A 26381-nucleotide genomic window follows, 5' to 3' on the forward strand; every position below is an offset into this window, starting at 1 on the left:
CTGAGGACTACTTATATATCAATGTGTGAAAGAGCACATTCATAAGATTGCTTCCAATGACTAATAATCCATCAATACCATCTTAATCTGTATGAGAGAAGGGAGGTTGCAGATGACAGGAAAAGGAAATGCTTAATCCCATCTCTGCTCCCTGCTTTTTTTTTGGTGTGTAGGGGCAATCAGCCATTTTTTTCTTCAATTACCTATAAATAAATTTAACTGTAGTAGAAGAAAAACATCTGGGCAAAGCTTCAAGCTTAGCTATTGTAAATCGGTGGTAAGACGAACTCAGGACGTCTTGCTTTTGCCCCAGGACAGACATCAGTGTGCATATAAATTTGATAAACCCTATAAACTACTACTTTAGTAAGACCCAAGTAGATTTGTAGCTTTATCTGTGAGTGGTGCATAATTGACCCTGCTCTCCGCATCAGCTTTTTTATATCCGACATTGATGGATTGACTTTCTGGTAAAGGAAATAAAGCACCAAAGGAAACATAGAAGGTGGGATGAAGCTTCAGCTCTCTCTGTAGGAAAGCCCTCTCTTTTGTAGTAAGGCCACTCTTGGAACATTGCATCCAGTTTTGGTTGCCATAATGTAGAAAAGATGTTGAGACTCTAGAACAGACTTCTAGAGCAGGGGTAGGCAACCTCGGCTCTTTTATGACTCATGGACTTCAACTCCCAGAATTCCTGAGCCAGCTGGCTCAGGAATTCTGGGAGTTGAACTCCATGAGTCATAAAAGAGCCGAGGTTGCCTACCCCTGCTCTAGAAGTAGTGCAGAGAAGATCAACAAAGAAGATTAGGGGACTGGAGGCTAAACATATAAAGAACGATTGCTGGAATTGGGTATATCTAGTTTAATGAAAACAAGGACTAAGGGGGACATGATAGCCGTGTTCCAATATTTGAGAAGCTGCCACAAAGAAGAATGGATCAATCTGTTCTCCAAAGCACCTGAAAACAAAACAAGAAGCAATGAATGGAAACTAGTCAAGGAGAGAAGCCACCTAGAACTAAGGAGAAACTTCCTGACAGTGAGAACAATTAATCTGTGGAATTTCTTGCCTCCAGAAGTTATGGGTGCTCTTAACACTGGAGATTTTCAATGAGAAACTGGACAGCCATTTGTCTGACGTGGTATAGGGCCGTGGTGGCGAACCTATGGCACACATGCCACAGGTTTGTGAGCACACACACCATCGCCCCAGTCTTAGGCCTTCAGCTGGGTTTTATAAAACTTTTTTGCTTTAGGCCTTAGCTGCTGTGTGCAAAAAAAGAGAAACGTTTCAATCAATCAATTTCAACTTCTCGCAGGAAAAAAAAGATCTCACAAAGTTGGCATTGATTGATTGAACTTTTTAGTTCCGCAGTCTGCCATTACTATCGGAGCCACGCCCACCCAATGGGCCATGCCCACCCAACACCCGACGATACATAAGTGGGTTTTGGGTTGCAGTTTGGGCACTCAATCTCTAAAAGGTTCACCATCACTGGAATAGGGTCTCCTGTTTTGAGCAGAGGCTTGGACTAGAAGACCTCCAAGGTCCCTTCCAACTCTGCTATTTTGCTATAGGTTTTTTTTCCCCGCTGCCCTTGTAACTTGGAACGGTTGTACAGTCTAAGGTTTGATCAAATTCCCAAAAGTTGAGTTACTGTGGGAGTCTGGTCCCTGCTAGCAAAACGCTTCTTATTGTGACTATTGATGGAGTCTTGCTGGGTGAGAAGGCAGAAGCTTCTTCCAGACATTCTAATCTCTTTCTCCCTAACCTTACTCTGCCCTTCAGAGGTTTGGATACGGTTGATCTCATCATCTAAGAAAGGTCGCACTGGGTCAGTACTTGGGTGGCAAAGCACCTGGAAAGTTGGAGGGGGAAAAAAACACACCCCACCCTGGAAGAAAGCTAAAGCCAAACTGTTTATGTAACACTGTCCAGAAAACTGCATGGATGCAATCGCCAAGAATCAAGTTCTATTTAAGAACATCTTTAACCTTGTCTGGCCTTTTGCACTGAGCTACCTAAAGGGGTGCTGTTAAAAATGCATGGGGGGGGGAGAGAGAGAGACCCGCGTACGCTACATTGAGCCCCTTGTAGGAAAATTATTATTTTTTTGAATATAAAAACAGTAAATAAATACGCTACATTGAGCCCGTTGTAGGAAAATTATTATTTTTTAATATAAAAACAGTAAATAGATGCAATCGAGGCTGAGCAGTGGTGAGAACCCAAAGAAGCAGGGCATTAAGAAGAAAGCTGACTTCCTCTGAACCACAGGCAAACTTAGCTTGACGGCTAATTTCCATGCATTTGGAGGAGGCAGGGAGAGAAGGGGCACCGTTCTTCCAGTTTTTTCAACCAGATCAGCAGCAACTTCATTTATTTATCCATCGACTTACTGACCCCCTTCCTTGGAAGAAGTGGAAAGGGACGCGGTGGCTCAGTGGGTTAGGATGCTGAGCTTGTCGATCAGAAGGTCGGCAGTTTGGCGGGTCGAATCCCGAGTGCCGCGTAACAGAGTGAGCGCCTGTTACTCGTCCCAGCTTCTGCCAACCTAGCAGTTCGAAAGCACGTAAAAATGCAAGTAGAAAAATAGGGACCACTACGGTGGGAAGGTAACAGCGTTCCGTGCGCCTTTGGCATCTCTAGTCATGCCGGCCACATGACCACGGAGATGTCCTTTGACAAGCGCTGGCTCTTCGGCTTTGAAACGGAGATGAGCACCGGCCCCTAGAGTCGGGAACGACTAGCACGCATGTGCGGGGGGAACCTTTACCTTTTTATTAAAAAAAAAGGTGGGGAAGGAAGGCTTGGTCACTGGCCCTCCTCTATTCTCATAAGGATCGGTATTTGTCCTTCTCCCTTCCCCTACCAGCTGGGCCCAGGCCTGTGAAGGGAAGTCAGAAACATTCTCTTTCTATAACTGTGTCAGTGACCTCTAAGTAACAGTGTCTTTCCAGGAAAGCCAGTTTGCTGATTACTTGGAAATATTTTTCCCCACCCACAGTTAGTGGAGGACTGCTTGTGCCAGAAAACAGAATGGATCTTTTTAAAGTTTACATGCATGCATGCACGCATGCAAGCATACATCTGCGTCACTAAAGGACCTGTTTCTCTTCCTTTAGAAAACACGTGTAAGTTTTTGCAGAGGTTTTGCAGCAGCCAGATATTAACCAGGTCAGAATCCTTACGCAGAGGAGACAATTGGTTATCTTGATTTGCAAGAACACTTTGCTTCACATTTAAAGCAACAGAGGCTGGGTTTTAGAATAGAGCTGGAAGGGATCTTGGAGGTCTTCTAGTCTACCCCTCTGCTCAAGCAGGAGGACCTGTACCATCTCAGACAAGTGGCTCTCCAGTCTCTTCTTAAAAACCTCCAGTGATGAAGAGCACCCATGATTTCTGGTGGCAATCTGTTCCACTGGTTGATTGTCCTCACTGTTAGGAAGTTTCTCCTTAATTCCAGGTTGCTTCTCTCCTTGATTAGTTTCCAACCATTGTTTCATGTCCTGCCCTCTGGTAGATCTTAGATGTTTTTAATTTTATTTTGTTGAATGTTTTCAATCTACAGAGAAATCCTAAACCAAATGCAGACATTTAGTAGGAAAATAGTCTCAACAGTTAAGCTTCCAGCTTGGGGAAGCATTTTATTTTTGTAGCCTACAATATACAGCTAGCTACTTAATGTATGGAGAGCAAAAGAGATTTCTTATGCCCACTTATTAAATGCCAACTTGTGAATTTAAATTCATTTCTACACAAATTTCATCCAGAATTCAATAGCAAGGGAGAATCATTGATGTGTGTGTGTGCATGTGTGCGTGCATATTTGGATGCCTTCTGTCTCTTTGCTTATCAATTAAGTTAAGTTATTACCCCCCACAGATAGGGCTCGCAACTTGGGAGTCCTCTTAGATTCACAGCTTTCCTTGGAAGACCACATAACAGCTGTGACTAGGGGAGCCTTTGCCCAGGTTCGCCTGGTTTGCCAATTACGGCCCTATCTAGACCGAGATGCCCTACGTATGGTCACTCATGCACTCGTGACCTCTCGTTTAGACTACTGCAATGCTCTTTACATGGGGCTGCCCTTGAGGACCACTCGGAGGCTCCAACTGGTACAGAATGCAGCCGCGAGAGTTGTGTTGGGAGTCTCCCGATACTCCCATGTTACACCTCTACTCCGTGAGCTGCATTGGCTCCCAGTTGTCCTCCAGGTAAGATTCAAGGTGCTGGTAATGGTTTTCAAAGCCCTACATGGCATGGGTCCGGAGTACCTTAGGAATCACCTGCTGCCAGCGTCAACGTCCCTCCGTCCAGTGCGCTCCACAGAGAGGGCCTCCTAAGGGTTCCGCCGTTCGGAGAATGCCGTCTGGTGGCTCCCAGAGGGAGGGCGTTCTCTGTGAGCGCGCCTGACCTATGGAACCGTTTACCGGTTGAGCTCCGGATGGCTCCCGACCTTCGCTCCTTCCGACGCAACCTAAAAACATATCTGTTTGAGCAATCCAGTCTGGTCTGACGGGTTCTGTTTTAATTATTGTTTTAAGATAACTATCTTCTGCATTTGGGCAAAATTAGGGTTTAATTTGTTTTCAATATCTGTATTTGTGCATTCTGTTATTTATGTCACTGTTCACCGCCCTGAGTCCTTAGGGAGAAGGGTGGTATACAAATCAAATCAAATCAAATCAAATCAAATCAAATCAATAAATAAACAACCTCTAATTTTTAACACAGTGACGCCCAGATGCTGTCTGAAACAACCAGATACACAGCTAACTGCCAGTTGCCTCTTTCTTTTGCAGATGATGAAGTTTGCTTGGGATAACTACAAGCTGTATGCCTTGGGGAAAAATGAACTGAGACCTCTCACTAGAAATGGACATATCGGGAACATGTTTGGTGAGTTGAATGTTGCTGAAATGAACACGATGGCTGGTCTCTTTCCTAAATGCTTAGCAACAGGCAATCAGACTAGAATGCATATTTTGAGGACTGACTTAAGTCCATGGTGGACTCACACACCCCTCCTTCAGAACAGATCTATAAATAAAAGACAATTGGTAAGCAGTTAGTTGTACCAAAATTACAACACAACTTGGTTCTACCGAGCATCAATTGGCTGGCCCTTAGAATAGCTTTGAAACTGCCACCGTCAACTTAGTGTAGTTCAGCTGAATGGTACTATCAAAATCTCAGTCCTCAAGGCTTCTGGGGTGGCAGAAGAAAACATAGGTTCTCAAAAACGACCTAGGTCATTGGGAAAGACATAAACCAGGGGTCTTCAAACTTGGCCCTTTTATGACTTGTGGACTTCAGCTCCCAGAATTCCTCAGCCTGCATGCCTGGCTGAAGAATTCTGGGAGTTGAAGTCCACAAGTCATAAAAGGGCCAAGTTTGAAGACCCCTGACATAAACTATATACGACAGGAGAAGAATAAGAATACAGAAGAAAACATAGGTTCTCAAAAACGACCTAGGTCATTGGGAAAGACATAGACTATATACGACAGGAGAAGAATAAGAATACAGTGGTACCTTCAACTGCTTTGAAACACATCGAATCTGATACTCAGTGCATTTTGATGAGAAATCTTTGTCCTGGTATTCGTTGTTTGGAATTCAACGCACAAGCTAGAACTTGTCAGTGTTGGCTGCCTTGTGACTAGCTACATTATTCCTTATGGGGAAAAAATTATTTAGTACTCGTCATTTTTGGTATTCATCACGCCTGGAACCAATTAATGATGAGTACTGAGGTACCACCGTAGAGGAAAACTATAGCAGAAAGATGAGAAATGTGTTGATGAAGATTCTCGATCATCCAGGTAGAATTGTCCGGAAGTTGAGTCATGGCAACTGGACACCTTTTCATGTTGATTTGAAACATTTTGCTGCTTCTCCAAGTAGCTTCTTCAGTCTGAGCAAGTTGGTTAGGGCTAGAGTAGGCAACCTGGGCTCTTTTATGACTGATGGACTTCCAGAATTCCTGAGTCAACATAGCTGACTGAGGAATTCTGGGAGTTGAAGTTCATGAGTCATAAAAGAGCCGAGGTTGCCTACCCCTGGGTTAGGGGAACCCCATATATGTCCTCCAGGGAACCCCATATATGTCCTCTGAAGGACATAAGAGCCTTGGTGGAGCAGTGGGCTAATGCCTCCTTAAGTAACACCAGCTGCCTGCAATTAGTGCAGGTTCGAGTCCCACCAGGCTCAAGGTTGACTCAGCCTTCCATCCTTCCGAGGTAGGTAAAATGAGGACCCAGATTGTTGGGGGCAATTAAGCTGACTTTGTAATAATGCCGCTTGGGGTGTGTGTGAAAGCCCTAATAAGCAGGCATATACATAGAATGAAGGTTACTGCTAAGCTTGTAAGCCGCCCTGAGTCTTCGGAGAAGGGCGGGATATAAATGTAAGAAAAATAAAAAATAAAATAAAATATGTGGGGTTCCCCCTAACCAACTTGCTCAGACTGAAGAAGCTATTTGAATAAACAGCAAAATGTTTCAAACCAACAAGAAAAGAAACTCAGGTGCCGTGATTCAACTTCCAGGCAATATGGGGGGGGGGACCTTCCTTATATTCTTTTGTATAGTTGCAAGAGTTTGCCACTGAAATTAGTCACAAAGATGGCCATAAAAGAAATCCTCATTTGAAATCTAATATTAGCTGATTGTTCTACTTCCTACTGGCACTTCTAGTCTGGAAGACGCACATGCACACAAGAGTCCAGCAAACGTTTTTCAAGCTTGACAACTTCAGGATGTGCAGACTTCAACTCCCAGAGCCGAAGTCTACACATCTTAAAGCTGCCAAGTTTGAAAAACACTGTTCCAAATTGCAGAGGGAGAAACGAGGACCAAGGTTCCCATTTTCTGTGATGGCGGGTGGGCTGCACAACATGGGTGCCTGTGCTGTACCATGCTGACAAATTCCCACTGGGAACCCTGCTTCCTCTTCTGCCATTTCAGCAGCTAAAGGACCGAGAATCTCAAGGAGCTGAAGGCTAGTTTGGGCACTTGACGGGAGGTAGCAAAGAGATCACATCTCAAATCATTTCATTCATACCTTGATAGGCTGCCGCTCATCCCATCTCTTCGAGTGGCTGGCTATAAAACTAAATTTCAGAGCAACAGATCATAAAAAACCCGCATCAAATGAGAGGCAGCGAGATCATAAAAATCAAATGGCACTGCCCTGTTTGACTCTCAACAGTTTTGAATGAAACTGATTAAGTGCAGCTCTTAACACTCAGCTTTCTAACCAGCCTGCAAATAACGTCTGCTCAGAAGAGCTAGAATAGATGAGTTTCAGAGATTGGAGTCAGTGGGTGGTTTTACTCTTCCCCCCCCCCGCCCACTTCTAAGCCCCCAGCCATATTACATAAAGCTTTCAAAGTCCTCTCAATTCAGATGCAATTTGCTTGATTTAAAAGAGGCTATTGGTGGAGAAACGCAAAGCCAAAGCTCTTATTTGTCCAGAACTAGCTGCTGTTATAGAAAGGGGAGGTTACTTTTGCAAAATACTGACTACGTGGATCAATACTCAAGGCTTTGCTCTTTGTGCTGGTTGGTTTGCGTAATTTCCCCTAGCAGGCTGCAGTGTTTTGGGTAACTCAAATTCTTAACCCTGCTTAGAGCTAGCAAGCTTCCTCCCTCAATAAGCTTTCTTTCTGTTCCTTTGTCAGCGGAGCTCCTTGCCAGCTTTTAATTTAAACATTCAGTATTATGCTTGATCTAAATAGGCAAGACCGAAAACATCACAGTTGTTCCAATCTGGACACAGTTATTTAAGCAGGGCTTTGGACCGTTGCCATATGGCAAACCTGATGATTGCTAACAGCGTTGCTGGGCCACCATATGTAGCTGGATGCCTGCCTGTTATGTCTAATTAAAGCTGGATAGACAGTCTTGTAAGTTTATCAGCTGATATGACAGTTAGTTCCCTTGAAGCTTAGTTGTTCTTCTTATTAAACCTGTAGCATCCTTTCTGAAATAAACCCACCAGAAAATTATTGGGCCAGCTGCAGGCCTGTTGTGACTCTTTTGTGACAGGTAGGAGGCAACAAAGCAACCCGTGTTTGTGTCTGTGTGTGATGATGAGGATGCATCTTTTCTTACCTAAATCGCCATGACAGGTAATCAGTGTCTGGAGATAGCATTGCATGCAGCTCATTTTGTTAGAGCTTTTGAGTAGCATTTGATGTTGCTATCTATATGATCTTAATGGGTTGTTTGGAAGATTTGGCTGGTCTTTTCCCCCCTTTTTTCTTTTTATTAAGCTGATCGTAGAGGCTGTTACCAGGAAAGTCTCTTTTGACCTCTAGAATATGCAGTGTGACGGATCTTTTTATATAAAACCCACTGGAAAAAACAACAATGCAGATAAATGTGGTCGGTTCTCAGTTTGTATGCAAAAGACATTCATTTCTGCATGGCTTAGTAAATAGAGCCAGGAGCATTGCAATCCCTTTGCAAATATTGGTTAGATGAGAGGGTTCAGAATTCAGATGGATTGTGTTTTTTTTGGAACCAATCTTATGCAAATATTTTGCAAGACGTTTTTCAGAATGCCATTTTTAATCCTGAAATCTCTGATAGCTACATCTTGCCACATGCAGCACATTTCCTGGCATGAGTCCATCTACCTGCTGAACCAGTTGTTTAAGCCAGGGGTCTTCAAAGCTGGTCCTTTTATGACTTGTGGACTTCAACTCCCAGAATTCCTCAGTCATAAAAGGGCCAAGTTTGAAGACCCCTGGTTTAAATACTCTTTTGCTGTTCCCTTCTGATTCTGACATTAGATAAGGTGGGAAGAGAACAAGATGGGTGGTGCCTAAATTTGACAAAATAAACAGAACTTTGTGGCTGTCATTGTAGTCATGGAATGACTCACACTCCCATCTGATATCCATACTCAAGCGCTGTTGATGGTCTTTGTTATTTGTTTTGGCAATGTTTACATTTTGCATTATGTTTTTATCGGACCCTTTTCTATTCTACACTTCCTCTGAAGATTGGAAAGCTCAGATTTCAACATTAATACCAAGCAAGGCTATCCAAGCAGATTGTGTTGAATTCAGAGAAGAGCAACTGAGGTGATCAAAGGCCTGGAGACTAAAACATATGAAGAACGGCTTCAGGACTTGAGCTTGGCTAGTCTAAAGAAAAGAAGAAATAAGGGAGACATGATAGCAATATTCCAGTATTTCAGGGGCTGCCACAAGGCAGAGGGGGGTCAGGTTCTTCACCAAAGCACCAGAGGGCAGGACAAGAAACAATGGTTGGAAACTGATCAAAGAGAGAAGCAACCTGGAATTAAGGAGAAACTTCTTGACTGTAGGGACAATTAATCAGTGGAATAGTTTGCCCCCAGAAATCGTGGGCACTCCATCACTGGAGATTTTTTAAAAAGACGCTAGACAGTCACTTCTCTGAGATAGTATAGGTTCTCCTGCTTGAGCAGAGGGCTGGACTAGAAGACCTCCAAGGTCCCTTCCTATTCTATTCTATTCTATTCTATTCTATTCTATTCTATTCTATTCTATTCTATTCTATTCTATTCCATTCCATTCCATTCCATTCCATTCCATTCCATTCCATTCCATTCCATTCCATTCCATTCCATTCCATTCCATTCCATTCCATTCTATTCTATTCTATTCTATTCTATTCTATTCTATTCTATTCTATTCTATTCTATTCTATTCTATTCTATTCTATTCTCTGTTGTTTTTGGGGTTATAAGGGAACTGAATTCTCACCAAAAGTGCATCTCATGCCTTAAACCAATGTTTTTCAGCTTGACATCTTTCAGACCTGTAGACTTCAGCATGCTGATGGGGGAATTCTGAGAGTTGAGATCCGCACATCTTAAAGTTGTCAATTTAGGGCAGAATACTGCCCTAAATTGTTTAGCACAGAACCTCTTGCTTTGTGTTTGTCTTCCTTAATATCATGTCTTGTCACCGTTGATTCTCAGATCTTGTAGAGGTTATGTTGTGATGGTTATTCAACATTTTGTTGCCTGGATCCTTGCAGGGGAGAGAGGAAGGGAGGAATGATAAATGGAGAGAGAGAGAGAAAGAGAGATGCATACATTCATGATGGATGGCTAGAGAGACAGATAGATGATGGAAAGATAAATAGGTGGACAGACGGATGGGTAGACATAGGTAGATAATGAATAGATAGACAGATGATGGATGGAGGATCAGAGAGATAGCTATCTTATTTCCGTTACTTCCTTTTGAATGTCTGAGATGGGTTTTCTGAGCACATGTTCTCTTCTTCACTGTTGATATGAACTATAGCTTTTTGGACAACTTGGGGCTCTTGCTGCAGATGCCCAGCCAAATGTTCCCTGGCAAAGACTCCCTTGTCTTTTTTTTCAGATTGCTTTTTCTTGGCACCCAAATTCAGCCTTCAGCACTAGCTCATTAATAGAGCAGAAAGAAGTAATAGTCCCACATTCCATTGTTGGCAGTTAATTCCTTTCCTTTTTTCCCCCATCAACAGAAAACAACTTTCCCTAGAGCATCTTGGAGCACATACAAATTTAGGCACTAGTCTCTTTGAGGGATCATATTAAAGGCATCTGTTTCCTTTCTTCCCCCAATGCCTTGATCTTCCCACGGTAGCCCATTGACTGCTTTACCCCAATAGGAAGCAACCATAGAGATTAAGAAACAGAGCGGCAAACGGTGGAACCAGTTAGACGTTCTTCTCCACCAATAAGCCAACCAGTTGCTTAAAAGCACAGTGAGGGAGAAGCTTCTGAAGATTTTGTAAGCTTCTAAAAATATCTTTGTTGAAATCATTACAGACCCGTGGTTGCGAACCTATGGCACGCGTGCCAAAGGTGGCACGCAGAGCCCTTTCTGTGGGCATGTGTGCCATCGCCCCAGTCCTAGGCCATCTGCTGGGTTTTATAAAATCTTTTCGCTTTAGGCCTCCGCTGCCCTGCGCAAAAAAAAGAGGTTCAATCAATCAATCAATCAATTTCAACTTCTCGTGGGGAAAAAAAGTTCTTGCAAAGTTGGAATTGATTGATTGAACTTTTTAATTCCCACCCAGTCTGCCGTTGCCACTGCAGCCACGCCCACCCAATGGGTCATGCCCACCCACCACCCAACGATATATAAGTGGGTTTTGGGTTGCAGTTTGGGCACTCGGTCTCTAAAAGGTTCGCCATCACTGTTATAGACCCTGTAATCATTTGAAGTTGGCTATTTTAATCTGCAGAACCAGTTTGGCGTAGTGGCTAAGGCAGGGGTGTCAAACTGCTGGCCGGACGCATCATCTTTCAGTTTTATATCATCACACAATATTGTGGTGCAGAAGGTGTCCCCTCCTTTAAAGCAATGTTGCACTAATGTGCTATGTTTCAGGGGAGGAGAGCCATACAGATAGCTAGGAGGCTATCTAGAGTGTTGCACTTCAGCGCGATAGTAAGAATATTTGGCCACCAGCCCGTGGGGGATTCTGAAAATGCAATTGGAGAGAGAACATAAACAGCAATGAGTCCGTGTGGAACCATCAGGGTAAGAGAAAGCTGCTAAACCAGCAAAGAAGCCTCTTGAAAGTACTTGTGTGGATGTTATTGGGTGTTTGGAGAAATAGATTATTTACTCTTCTGACAATAGAGAGGGAGTTTTTATGATGGATCCCTTTCGCTTCATCAAGGGCTGATTTAAAACATCCTGTCAGACTCCAAAAACCAAGAAAGACATCCTGAAGTCCTTTCAAACAATTCCTTTTGTTGCTTCTCATCTACAGAAAGAAATCTTGCAAAACTGCAAAACTATATCATTAAAGATATAGGATCCAGTCTGAGTTGGTCACCGGGACCAAAGGTTTACTTTTTACAAGCTTTTGGGCTCATGCTGGAGCCCATCCTCAGGGAACTTCTCTCTCTCCAGAGCATGTGCACTGGGCTGTTCTACAGGTTGTATTTATTATTCTTGGCTGTGTGTAGCTTTAAGTTGCCAGTTAGGGTGTTGATAGCTATCAAGTTGTTAATTGTTTGCTTGTGCTGCCATACCCTCTGCTCCTAAGTACCTGATAGGCAGGTAGTAAATCAGCACTCCTATTGACTGACAGGGGGCCTTTTTCTCAGGCTTCAATCATGTCTCTGGCTATTTTTGTCCCTGCTCCACCAACAATCATAATTGCTATGAAATTGAATGCATGTCCTTATTAAAGATATACTCTGAGAAATGCTAGGGAGGAACCTTCTTAGGTCACTGTCACCCAACCAAACTCTCTAAACTTTGCTGTCTCTTGGTCCTCTGGAGTGCAGCCCCTCCTTCCAGGGAATCCAGAGTACATTCCACCACACATCCACCCTTGCTTCGCTCCCAGGATTGTGCCATTCTGACATGGCAGATGAGACCATGGATATTTGGGAAGGCACATGGTTTTCTCTAGCTAACCCTAAGGGTCTGTTTTATTGGTTACATGCCATTTCTTCCTGTCCCTCTGCCAGCTCAAACACTTCCCTTTGCCCAGGTAAGTTCAGTTTTCTGCTTTTCGCTGCTCTTTTCCAACAGCTCTCCAAGGGATTGTGCGAGCCTGAACATATTAAAGCATTCTCTGATCCTTCCTCCCCCTCCACCACATTGCGAGGGAGAAACACATTCATTATCTAGCCAAGCTTTCCAAGCACACCTGTCATCACAATGCCTGCCATTATACAACAGACTTATTATTCTGCCTGTTCCTTGTGCCTGTCATATCTACTTATTATTCTGACAAAGCATTTTAAATCCCTTTAGCTTGGCAGCATTTTATACAGCTCTGGAAAAAAAGAGCTGAATTCAGTTCTAAAGCGGTATCAGCAACATTTATCACTTAAGGTCTGGGATGTCATCGTTGATCTTCTCTGCGGCTCTTAGGTGTTAACCATTTTTCTTTTGGTTTTCTTTCTGAGTATACTGTGATGGTAAACACAAGAGTCCATTTTGTCTCTGTGTGGCTTGCATCTCAGTTTAGATAGCCTACGAACCCAGATCCGTGCAACATTAGCGCTGGCCCTATCCTTAGACAGAGTGGGGCATTGGTAGGCTATCAACTAATACCAGATTAGTCTTTGAATTCCTGTTACATTGTTTCTCTACAGAAAAAGAGATTCCTACAGATTTTATTCTCCCCCAGGTACCCAAATAGTTTGGTTGGCTTTAGACCGTGCAGCTTGGCACGAGAATAGCAGAGACATCATCTGCTTTACTATAGGTAGTTCTCAACTTACCACCATTCATTTAATGACCGTTCAAAGTTACAGCGGCATTGAAAAAAATGACTTACACCCGGTCCTTGCACTTGCAACCATCACAGCATCCCCACAGTCATGTGACCCTTGTGTGTGATTAATTGATTTTGATGAATGACATTTGCAGATACTTGCCTGCTAACCTCTGTAGGCTATTGCCATGTTTCTCTAAACTATAAACTCCTCAGAAAGCAGTTGGCGGTCAGGATGACAAGAGGCATCAAAAAAATCTCCTTGTCAATTTCTCATGCAGTTCGTTGACACTTTAGTGTATGGTAACAAATGCATCAACTTTTCAAAACAAGTCAGTTCATACATTAAAAGCCACATTGCTATGACAGCATGAATTTGTTTTAGAAATTGTACCACCTAAATAATACTGACAAGATAAATTCTACCAGCAATTATAAGATACGTGAACAGTAAAAATTAACCATAAAATAGTGGCAGCAATAGTTACCTTTCATACCACAACAGAATCATTCTAGCTCAGGGGTAGGCAACCTTGGCTCTTTTATGACTCATGGACTTCAGCTCCCAGCATAGCTGGCTCAGGAATTCTGGGAGTTGAAGTCCATGAGTCATAAAAGAACCAAGGTTGCCTACCCCTGTTCTAGCTTATCCTCTCCAGACAGTTAAATAATGTTGGGGGCTCAGCTGACACGTTTTGCAATCCCGATATAACTTTGGAATCCAAGTTTAGAAACGCTGCAGAATTTCTTCTAAAAGGACTCTCCTTTCCTATGGATCCATTGAACGGTTGATACAGTTAAAATGGTGGGCTGTTCCTTCTTGTTCTGGCTTCTTCCCAGGCAAATAGGATTAGTTAATGGTAATTGTGGGACTGGGGGGTGCGATGGAAGTATTTTTGGCTGTGTTACAGACTTTTCTTCTTTTTTTTTTTTTAATCTGGCTTTATGCTTTGATCCACTGTCAGGCTCAAAAACCAAGAATGACATGTGGCGATTCTTCCAAGCTGAGTTCTTTGTTGCTTCCACACAAAGAGAGAATCTTACCAAACTAAGCAGTATGCCATCTGCATCTCCCATATACTCTGGGGACTATTAAGGAGGGGCCATCTTCACCCCCTTTTTTTCCTCCCACAAAATATCTGGACTGAGTTTTCTCTCATTCCTCTAGAATGAAGCTCCTCCCTCCTGGCGAGCCAGCCTATTATAGCCTACACTTAGCACTTAGACTTATACAGTATACCACTTCATAGTGCTTTGTAACACTCTCTAAGCAGTTTAGACTGAGTCAGCATATTGCCTCCCAACAATCTGGGTCCTCATTTTACCAACCTCAGATGGATGGAAGGTGGTCAGGATCGAACTCCTAGCAGTGAGCTGAGTTAGCCGGCGCAATACTGCTTCTAACCACTGCGCTTCCTCCTTTGTGAAAATGAATATAAAAGGTGGGATTTGAAGTGAATTCTAACTCAGAAAATCTGATAGAACAGAGTTGGTAGAATTTGCAGAACATTTACAAGATGATTTTTAGCACTTTGAATCTCTGAAGAAGAATGCTGCATGACTAGCAACTCTCATAACTATGATAGCATTTCCCTGTTCACAACTGCATTCTGGTACTGGCACAAAAATATTTTACAGTAGTAGGACCTGGGGCTATAATCTATTATCAGGATTTCAACATCCAAAGATTTCCTTGGAAATGACACTTATGGATCCTTCGGTTTGAAAAAAAGTGGCATTTTTTAGCTGTTCTGACCTCAATAGTAACCTTGAGAGCACTTCTTCATCCCTTTGCAAAAACCAGAGAAAACTTAGCAGGAAGAAGGTCCTAGACGCAAAATTATGTCTGCATTTGTTTAATTTCCATAGTTTATATCTCAGAATTCAGTTTTACTTGGCATGTATCAATTGGTTATTCTGTAATATTAAATTAGCATAGCACTTTTATAACTCCATTATTAGAAATTAATACGCACCTTCCTGCGCTCAGTTATATTTTGACTAATTTGATTCTCTCTCCCGGTGTTCGAGAGATATCACCTATCTGCCTGTTCAGGGATGCCGAGAAAGGCTGACTTGGAGCAAGTGCCGCATTTGAATTATGTGAGAAAAGCTGCACTTTGTTCAGATGTTCCTGCCTCTTCACCTTTCTTTTGTACTTTAGGCCCTTGCTGTTGTGAGCTGTTCCTGCCCCTTAAGAATTGACATTAACAGTGGCTGATTAAAAAAAGTGAATTTGATAGGGGAATAATTGTCCATTGTCAAGGGACCCAGATTAGGCTATTGGAAAAAAAAACTCTCAGGAACAGTGGAACTGCTAAGATTGTAAGCCGCCCTGAGTCTTTGGAGAAGGGCAGGATATAAATGGAATTAAAATAAATAAATAAAAATAAAAACTGTTTTGTCACTTAAGAAGTAATGGATCATATTGGATAACTACTTTAAACCCAGTGTTGGCCGATTTTACTCATTTGCTAGTTTGGAGGTGGAAGTATTTACAGAGCAGATGGTAGACCATTGTCCGTTTGGAGCAGGATGCTTTGGTTCTTGAGTCTCAAGGACCACATTAGGCTTGAAGGAATAGCAGCCTCCAGATGTGGGTGGGGGGAGTAGCCATTTGGCAAAAGATCCAGTGATTTTAAAGGGTCAATAAGCTCCCCCCAATATTTGCAAATGTCTGAAAAATACTAGAGAATGCCAAAATGTTTGGTCTCACCTGTTTTGGGGAGGTACAAAAGGGTTGCTGGTGGAAATATGTTGTGGCTTCTTGGCAACCTTTCTTCCACTCTGTCTTTGAACCTAATGCAATATCATAATTCCCAGTTGCACACTTTTAGTAGCATCCATAATAACAGGTCTAAATGGCTACATCGGGGGTCTTCAAACTTGGCAGCTTTAAGACTTGTGAACTTCAACTCCCAGAATTTCTCAGCCAGCTGGCTGAGGAATTCTGGGAGCTGAAGTCCACAAGTCTTGAAAGTTGCCAAGTTTGAGGACCCCTGGGCTATATTAATCTCTGAGGCTGTCAAAATGGTGGCATCCAAATTCAAGCAAAGAAGGAATAGTTAGATTTCCAAAATGTGAGGTGCATGGACTATGCTGGGCAAAAAGTTTGAACTCTCAGACCCACAGAAACAATCGTAGATGTACTGCCACCGTAAAACAGATCCAAAACTCAATTCTGATTTGAGTGGAATATATTCAATATAATGGATCCTGTTTCCTACAGTGGATGGCTAGAAAGCACAAGACATGAGTTGTGTAGTAGCTTCCTTCTCCAGATGCATAGGAACTGGGCATTAATTTATCTAGACATCTTTTAACTACTATAATTACAGCAACTGCTAATTCAGTACATAGTTAATTAATAAAATTTCTTGGGCTTGAATTGCAGATCTGAACATCCTTGGTCATTGTTTTCTGAACCTACTCAAAGTTCTCCATATCCTTTTTGCCAGATAGCCCTCAAATTACAACCGGTCGCTTAGTGACTGTTCAAAGTTACAAAGTACCCCAAAAGGGGGACTTGTGGTTTGGAAGTTCTGACGTTCACCCCATCCCAGTCATGTGACCACATTTTGGACGCTTGGCAGCTGGCCTTCACTTACATCCGTTTGCAGCATCCCATGGTCATGTGACTGCAATTTATAGTGTCTTTACTGGAAATCAGTGTTGACTTCCAGTTTTTGGCAAAAAATGCTCAGTAGCAAACATTGGGGTTTGCTTAATAGCTGTGTCATTCACTTAATGATTACTGTTTTCACTTTATGACTGCCACGTTCACAATGATTTGTGCACTAGCGGTCTTAAAATCAGGTCTGGTCACAAGGTAATCTGCTTTACGGTCATCACAACTTATCACCAGAATTGTCGTAACCTCAAGTCGTAACTTGAGGACTACCTCAAGTCAGTCTACTACAGTACTTACAGCTGTGGTTCAACTGGTGCAGAATGCACTGAGACCTTTATATGTCAGGATCTGCCTCTTGTGCTTCTGTTCACGTTGCCAAAGATTGCATTGGTCTTTCTAACTACTAGTTCATCACACTGCTTGTTCCCGTTCAGCTGGAGATGCACTGAGGTTCTCCCAAACCTCCATTGCATTTTGAAGTCTATTGAAATGTAAAGTTGCCTCTTGATGAAGACTTTCCTAGGCTCAGGAAACCTCAACTTTTGATCAATCAAGTCAAAAGCTGTCGGGAAGAATTTGAACTGTGATGGATGTTCTTTCAGTGTTATAAATTCTATTTTGATGCTGATTGGCGGCTGGCTTCTTTCCGATCTTCATTGTCATTTTTCAGCATCTCAAAAACAACCTTTCCTTGGAATGGTTGCGAGGAATGAAATACGATTTCCTTGCTCTGAACCTTGGTCAAAAGGCTGAGGGTTATGAATCAAAAATGAATACCTCCTGCGCTCTGTTGCCCGACTCTAATACTTGTCCAAGCAAAATTCTGCCTGCCTTTGAAGAGACAAAACACCACAGTGACCTAAATAGGTGGCTGTGTGTCTCATTAGCAGTCTCTGGAGTCATCCAGTCTTTTTCCTAAGCCTTCGTTTCCGTATCCTTTTTTGCTCTGGAGTTTTTGCACATAGCCTTTTTAATGCTGATGGGAAAACGAGCTGGAGCAAATGAGAAGCAACAGGGGCCCAATGCTCTTGTGCTTAATGCTGGAAACGGTTATTGGAGAAGACGATTAGCAGGCACAGTTGCTGGTGGAATTAAAACCTGCTTGAGCAGAAAAGGGGAAAAGATGAAAGCAGTGGTGTAGCGTGGGTTGTCAGCACCCGGGGCAAGGCAAGTAATTTGTGCCCCCTAACCCGTGGATTTTAGCACTCGTGCCCCCTTTCAGCGTGCCTGGTCTGGTCTGGTGTGGTTCTCTCCTGCGCTTAGCGCTGCGCTGGGCGGCCGCTGCACTGTCCCTCCCCCAGATAGTCCCTTGCTCTCTCTCCGCACTGCACCGCACGCCTGGCACCCCCCCCTCCACAGTGGGCAGCGACCCGGCGGCTCAGATCGGATTCGCACAGCCAGCACTGCAGTGAGAGAGAGTGAGTGAGCCAGGCAGGGGCACAGAGCTGCGAGTGCGAGCGTGCCCCCCCAGATGTTGCGCCCGGTGCGGCCGGCCCCCCCTGCACCCCCCACGCTACGCCACTGGATGAAAGCATAATCTGTGGTTCTTAGGCTCATACTCTATTTTTTTTTTTTAAAAAAACCCAAAAATCTCAGAAGGGTCCTTTCCAGTAACCAACTTGAGCACCCTCCTCCATTTGTATCCCAAATCCATTCTTCCTAAATGCTGCTTTATGTAGAATCACTTTGTTCGGTTTTGCAGGAGGAAATGAATGAGGGTCCCTTTCCTGGTCCTTGCTTTCTGCAGTTATTAAACAGTTGGTATTTCATCTTTTCCTGGAATTCTGTGATCTCCACTTCTCCTTCCTCCCACTCAAGATTTCAGCTGCCTGGTTGAAAATTGGCCTTAGCCGCCACACCTGCGTTTTGTTCATCTGGGCCACAGGAAACCTGTTATCCTGGTTCCATTAAGAAATAACAGGCCATTTCCTCCAGTGAGTCTGATCCGAGCTGACATTTATCCTTAATTGTTCCCTTGTCCTCTCCAGTTTCCTCACCAAGAACAACTAACCTGTCATTAATAGGCTGGCAGTTACTCGTGGGCATCAGTTTCCTGCTCCAGAGGAGATACAAAATGGAAATTTCTCCTTTATTTCCTTGAATTTTATTATAAGCAGAGATAACTGCTTCTGCTAAGAGCATCCATATTCTTCTCATTCAAAGAATGGAACGCCATTATAGAGAGTGAACTTAGTTCTTTCATGTTATTATACAATCAAGCAGCCTCCAACAAGGACCATTATAATGATAAATCTTGGCACATAGCTCTTTTTGCAAATCTCTCGTTTCCCTCTCGCATCGAGATTAGATATCCCAGTTTGCAAAAGAATACCAATCTTCCTGGCAGCCTTCTCCCCTTCGTAATAATTTGGCATGCGTTATTATTCCTTGCTTCAAGATAAAATCCAACATATCTGGGGCGAACCAGGTTGGTGACAAGAAGCATTAAGTAGATAATTTCCAGAAGGGAGAGTTACGGTTGTGTATTGGAGCAACAAAAACCAGTGTTCTAAATTTTCCCTGGATTGATTTGTTTCATTTTATTTATTTATATCCTGTCTTACCTCCAGAAGCAAAGGTGCCAGCATTTCTTCCTTCTGATTTTTCCCCATAACAACATCCTTCTAAGATTGATTGGATTGACAGAGAGTCAAACAGCACCTTAACTCCTATTATCACATTGGTTCTGTTTTGCAATTAAGGAAAGTGTGCTTGTTAGATTTATTTTCCACCTTTTGGGCAGGAGCAGAAATAATAGAATTCTTTATTGGCCAAGTGTGGTTGGACGCACAAGGAATTTGTTTCCGGTGCATAAGTTCTCAGTGTACTGAGTGTAATAGTGATAATCACGATCGTATACAATATGAAAATACATTCATCATAAATCGTGAAATACAACACTTCATCATAAATCATAAGATGCAACACTTAGTGATAGTCGAGGAGTAAGCTGTAAACTAAGCAAACAACATAAATCATACTAGGATACAAAAAAACAATATAAATTGTAAGATATAAGCAGCAAAGTTATAGTCATAAGATAAGGACAGGTAATAGGAAAGATGAGTATCATAGTAATACAGCTTTACTAAGTATTTTGACAGCGTTGTAGGAATCGTTATGCAGAGTGATGGCCTGGGGGGAAAGAAACTTCCTTATGTCTAGTCCAGGGGTAGGCAACCTTGGCTCTTTTATGACTCATGGACTTCAAGTCCCAGAATTCTTGAGTTCTGGTGGGGTTAGATGACAGTGGTTTCCTTCAGCATGGAGAGAAGGTTTGCTCTAGACGGTGATATTTTTTTTTTATTGAAAAGTTTTATCATACATTTTATCTTTAACAATCCCCCCTACCCCTCCCCTATCCCTCCCTCCCTCCCCCTCCCCCCCCACTTCCCAGAGCTAAGTACAAGGTATAAAAAACCAAAAAAAAAAACCAATCATAAACATCCATATACTAACAACCATAAACTCTGAGATCTATCTCTCTCTAGCTCATATAGGATAACTACAAACACTATTAATATAAGATATATAAAAAAAGAAAAAAGAAAAAAAAGGAGAAAAAAAAAGGAAGACTTATTCAAATGCTACATGAAACTTCTTAGTCCCATATTTGTTCTGGATATACCAGCCGGTGATATTTTTAAGAGTTTTCCACATATTTGCTGGATCATTTGCTGAGAGCTGATTTCTTAGCTTTTCAGAGTAGCTTCTTTTTGCTGCTCTGATCTCCCTCGTTAATACATTTCTGGCCTGATTGCACAGCATTCTATCTTTTTTCCTGTAGGCTTCCTCTTTGGCACGACATAGTTGCTTGAGTTTAGCTGTGAACCAAGGCTTATTTACTGTATATTCGCAAGGTCCTGGTTGGCACACATAGGTCTTCACAAAAGTTAAAAGGATGTTAAAGTATCTGTGAGTCCATCCATGTCTGCAGAGGTATCTTCGAAAACTTTCCAATCAGTGCAGTCCGAGCAAGCCTGTGGTTTTAGCTTTGCCTCCTCAATCCAAGACTTCACTGATTTAATGGTTGGTTTTGTGGTTTTAAGCCTTTGTCTGTAAACAGTTACAAGGTGAATCGTACAATGATCAGAGTGTCCCACAGCTGCTCGTGGTAAAGAACGATAAGCATCTTTTAGTGTTGTGTAGCAGTGACCTAATGTATTCTTGCCTCATGTTAGACAGTTGATGTGCTGAAAGTATTTTGGTAGCTCTTAGCTTAAGTTAGCATTGTTGAAATCACCTGGCACAATGAGGAGTGAATTAGGATGTTTTTCTTCAGCCCACATAATCTGGTCAGCTAGAGTTTGTAATGCATTGTTTACACAAGCTTGTGGTGAAATGTACACAGCAGTTAGTAGGAATGAGGAACACTCTCGTGGAGAATAAAATGGTTTGCAATTGATAATTTAATAATTAAAGCAGCAGGCATGATCCATCCATCGATTCCTTCCTTCCTCCCTCCCTTCCTTCCTTCCTTCCTTCCTTCCTTCCTTCCTTCCTTCCTTCCTTCCTTCCTTCCTTCCTCCTCTCAGACCTCTGGAACTAGGCTAAAGTCATCCCAGGAAATTCCATGGTCAAGACTCGATTTATGCCTGATTCTCCCCTATCCAGTCCAATTCCTTAACCACTATATTGCACTACATTTGAAAAAAAAATTAAACAGTGCTAAGCCCAGGTTTATGCTAGAATTTACTGCCTAAAATGTGGTGATTTAGTCTAAGGGGACATTAAAAAGAAAATTGGGCAAGCACATAGAGCCGTGGAGTTCCTGAATTAATGGCTGTTTCAGAACATTTCAGTGTCCACACTGCCTTTGTGATGACTCAGTGGGCATCAGAAATACTGTATTTAATGCAAACTCCACTGTAAACCAAATCGTGCATTCTAGATGTTTGTTGTATGCCAGTCAAGGACGCACCAACTTTAAGAAATAGTTTTAATTCAAGAAACTATAGTAAAAATCACCAGCCATATTTTAAAAGTGGTTTTCTCAAAGTGTCTTTGAATATTTTGAATGACTTCTGCAATCCAAACTGAGCTGCTGTTTGTGAGGTATGTTACAGGTAGTCCTCGACTGACGACCACAATTGAGCCTCAAATTTCCATTGCTGTGCAAGACAGTTGTTAAGTGAGCACCCCCTGATTTTACGACCTTCTTGCCACAGTTGTTAAGTGAATCACTGCAGCTGTTAAGTGAATCCAATTCCCCCACTGACTTTGCTTGTTGGAAGCAAATGGCGATCACGTGACCTCGGGACACTGCAACCGTCATAAATACATGCCAGTTGCCAAGTGCCCAAATTTTGATCATGTGGCCATAGGGATGCTGCAGTGGTCCTAAGTGTGAGAAGATCAGTCACTTTTTTCAGTGCCACTGTAACTTCGGACGGTCACTAAACCTATGGTTGTAAGTCAAGGACTGTCTGTATTAACAGCTCTTCTCCTGCTCTTTTGGCTGTTGACATCTAGAGCTCCTCCTGTTTTTCTTAGCTTTCTCAAAGTTTCCCACGCTGTGGATGGGAATAAATGTGTCGCTGGTTCATAGAAGTTGCCTTTTCAGCCCATTAGCCAGAGAGTAAATGTTGGTGTCAGCAGGATTGCTTCAAAGCACATGCCAGGGTCAAACCCGCCCCCCCATGCTGAACAACAAACCAATTTATATCACAACAGTTGTCCTGGGACAGAATGGGACAACTTGCCACTGCCAACTTTCTGCAGAACAATTCAACGATTAAATTTAATTATTTAAAATAATTTAAGAGTTATTTTATTTTTTTTGTCATTCACATTTCATTTTGGCATCCTTTCTTTAACGATTCTATTCCACTATTTCTTCAATATTAGTGTAACTCTTGTCTCGCACCAAGAGCCTTGGTGGAGCAGTGGGCTAATGCCTCCTTAAGTAACACCAGCTGCCTGCAATTAGTGCAGGTTCGCATCCCACCAGGCTCAAGGTTGGCTCAGCCTTCCATCCTTCCGAGGTAGGTAAAATGAGGACCCAGATTGTTGGGGGCAATTAAGCTGAATTGAAACTTTGTAATAATGCCGCTTGGTGTGTGTGTGAAAAAGCCCTAATAAGCAGGCATATACATAGAATGAAGGCTACTGCTAAGCTTGTAAGCCGCCCTGAGTCTTCGGAGAAGGGCGGGATATAAATGGAATTAAAATAAATAAAATAAAATAAGTTGTCCCACGGCAACTTGGCTGTGGCAAGTTGTTGTAGACCCATCCTGGCATCCTTGAACTAACAACTTCTGAAGATCTCTGAGCCCTACTCTGGAGCTGGAGGATTGTACCTCTAGAGCAGAAAGCATTCCTTTTTAAATAATAATAATAATAATAATAATAATAATAATAATAATAATAATAATAATAATAATTTTATTAGAGATTTCAGTTATACAGATAAAAAGTAATACAAATCACAAAAAGGAAGAAAAAATAGAAAATGCAGAAAAAGGAAAAAAGAATATAGTAAAGAAAAAAAGAAAGATATAAAGAATAACTTGCTGTTTCATCACAAGTATAAATAATTTTAGTGACTTATCACCTTCTTTTAAAATACAACAAGTGATCTCTTCATCCTGTATCACATCTTTTATCTCTATAAACAGTTACTTAAAACCTCTCTGTTCAATTCTAATTAGCAAAGTTCCATTAAGACTTACCAGAAATAGCAGTATATCTATTTTAAATTTAACCAAATAAACCCACTTTGCATTCCTTCCTTTTTCTTTTTCATTTCTTATCTATCAAGAAATCCTTAAAACCTTGTCTTTCAGTCCTGGTCAATAAAAGTCCATTAAATGTTGTAGAAATAACAACATATCTTTTTAAAACTGGATTCAATAAACTCGCTTTATACGACTTCCTTTTAACTTTTAACAACCTTGATCTTTAATCTCTTCAAATATTGACCCAGAGCTTTTCATTCTTTCTTACCTCCTTCTCACAAAGTCCTTCACAACGTTTAACAGGACTCTTTTGTATTTCCAATATAAGAAAGGAATTCAAGTCACTCTTCTGGTTTATTATTTGTATGCCCCCTTTCTATTATTAAAACACTAGCTGGTTTTTCATTGGTATAGCCAGTATTTCCACATTTTTCCATTTCATTCTTGTAGCCCGTCATTTTTTAAATCTACATTTAATTCAATTTTAGTCTTGTCCAATAGAATTTGTTCCTCTTCCACAACATAATTTACAAAGTCTTTCAATAGTAGCAGACATTTTTTAAAAATCAACTTCTGAGACCATTGTTCACAGATATGCTTCAATATATCCAATGTTAATGTAGTTTCCTCCATTCTGGGTTAGCAAGTCAAATGTAGGTGTTCTTCTCTTTTAATTATAATCTTTAGTTCTTTTCTGTTCCCTCTAGTGTCCAAGCTTCAAAGTCTCCCATCCCATTATATCTATATTTATCTATCTATCTATCTATCTATCTATCTATCTATCTATCTATCTATCTATCTATCTATCCATCCATCCATCCATCCATCCATCCATCTATCTATCTATCTATCTATCTATCTATCTATCTATCTATCTATCTATCTATCTATCTCTTAGATTACAAAGCATCAGCAATTTTCCATAGGAAGGATTGTTATAACATCTTTCATAATCATCATATTTCAAATCTATCTGGACTCTTAGTTTGTTTATAACAAACTAATCAACACTTCAATCACTTTTTGCTATATAATCCATTGGGGGGGAAATCTTAAGTTCTTACCGTAACTTGAATTTAAAAGATCTTTCACTAAGGTTTGAAGAACATTCAGACAGTGAATGCCATAAGACTTGCCGTTTTAAGGTTCTCAATATTTAAATGTCAGTAAAACAATAACAACAAAAGTTGTTTAAGAAATGAGGCTTTGTCGAACTTCCTTTTCATAAAGGCTGCATTAGGTGAAATCTCTCGAGTCCCAGCTACTTGACTCACAACTGCTGATTTCAAAAAGCTTAGTTCCTGCCATCTTACGAGGAGCAGCTGTCCAAAGTACATGTGGATGATCTCACAATCTCTCCTTTCTCTGCAGAGATTTTACCCACCAGGATCCTGTATTTGGTGGCTGATTTCAGCTGCGATGCTCTCCCTCCTCTTTCAGGGATGTCAGATTGCCATGTTCTCACTGGAAGACTCGCAGCAGAAACCATTCTGCTTAGTGGAAGAGAAGCTTCTAGTCTTTATGTCATGGCTGTCAAAATACAGCCGTGACATTATCTGTTTAAGATGTAAACAAATCAAGGTTTTTAGACCTTTTGGCACCCAAAGTAAAATTTTGAATCCTAGGTATGGAATCCATGATAGTTCATAGGTTAGACCTCAACTTTGGATGCTGAGGTTCCTGTAAGAGGTAAAGGTAAAGGTTCCCCCGCACATGCGTGCTATTCGTTTCCGACTCTAGGGGCCGGTGCTCATCTCCGTTTCAAAGCCAAAGAGCCAGCGCTTGTCCGAGGACATCTCCGTGGTCATGTGGCTGGCATGACTAGACGCCAAAGGCGCACGGAATGCTGTTACCTTCCCACCGTAGTGGTCCCTATTTTTCTACTTGCATTTTTATGTGCTTTCGAACTGCTAGGTTGGCAGAAGCTGGGACGAGTAACAGGTGCTCACTCTGTTACGCGGCACTTGGGATTCGACCCGCCAAACTGCCGACCTTCTGACTGACAAGCTCAGCGTCCTAACCCACTGAGCCACCGCGTCCCTGAGGTTCCTGTATTGAACCTTAAAGTCCCTCAGAAAACAACACAAGAAAATGCTGACTGGGATGGCCCATCATGTTGAGCCATAGTGTAATTTGGTTGGCTTGACTTAATGTTATGTGATGATAACCACTAATTATGGGCAACATGTGGATCCGGCTGCTTTGAGCAAAAGTATATGGCTCACAGAAATACAATGACTTAGCTGTTAGCTTTACATTAAAAGAAGCTTGCTGTGAGCTGTTCATGTAGTCAGCCAGATTTCCCTCCATATTGATTTGAACTACCATGGAAATTGATGCTTGGACAATGGAAATAGTTTCTCTGGGCCAATTTTTTTATTGCCGAATAGTCAGGTTCAATAACTCTGGAAAGATAAAGATAGGGCCCCAGTTAGTGGACTGTGGCCCCAATTAGTAATCTAATGTTACTTGTGACTTAGGAATGTGTTGCTTACAGATATGGGTTGCATGTGTGATTACAATGAAATATGGTCCTTTATTGAAACTGTGTATAAAACCATATATAACATACATACTAGCAAGAGAAGCCCTCATAAATATAATTTGTTGTTCTCCTGCTTTCTTTTTTTCTTCTTTTTTTCTTTTCTATTGATTTTTCCTTCTGTTTGGTTTATGAAAGGCAAAGAAAGAAAACAGACTTCATAATACTTCATAATACAAAATGCAAAACAGCCTGCCACACTTCTATAATAAGTTCCTTTAAAGAGATCTTACAGAAGTATCCATTTCCCAATGTTTAAAATTATCTTAATACTATGTTTTGGTCCTTC

The 26381-nt window shown here is 41.8% G+C and overlaps 1 protein-coding gene across 2 annotated transcripts in view; it reads left to right on the forward strand.

Moving 5' to 3' along the window:
• Positions 1-26381, forward strand: part of MAN1C1 (mannosidase alpha class 1C member 1) — a 153983-nt gene that overhangs the window by 60165 nt on the left and 67437 nt on the right. For both annotated transcript variants that reach the window (XM_083369757.1, XM_083369758.1), the window contains exon 2: positions 4807-4903. In XM_083369757.1, the coding sequence (XP_083225883.1) occupies positions 4807-4903 (97 nt within the window). The remainder of the gene's footprint in view (positions 1-4806; positions 4904-26381) is intronic.

This window comes from Vipera ursinii, assembly GCF_947247035.1.
Source record: "Vipera ursinii genome assembly, chromosome: 9".
In the NCBI taxonomy this organism is placed as follows: domain Eukaryota; kingdom Metazoa; phylum Chordata; class Lepidosauria; order Squamata; family Viperidae; genus Vipera; species Vipera ursinii.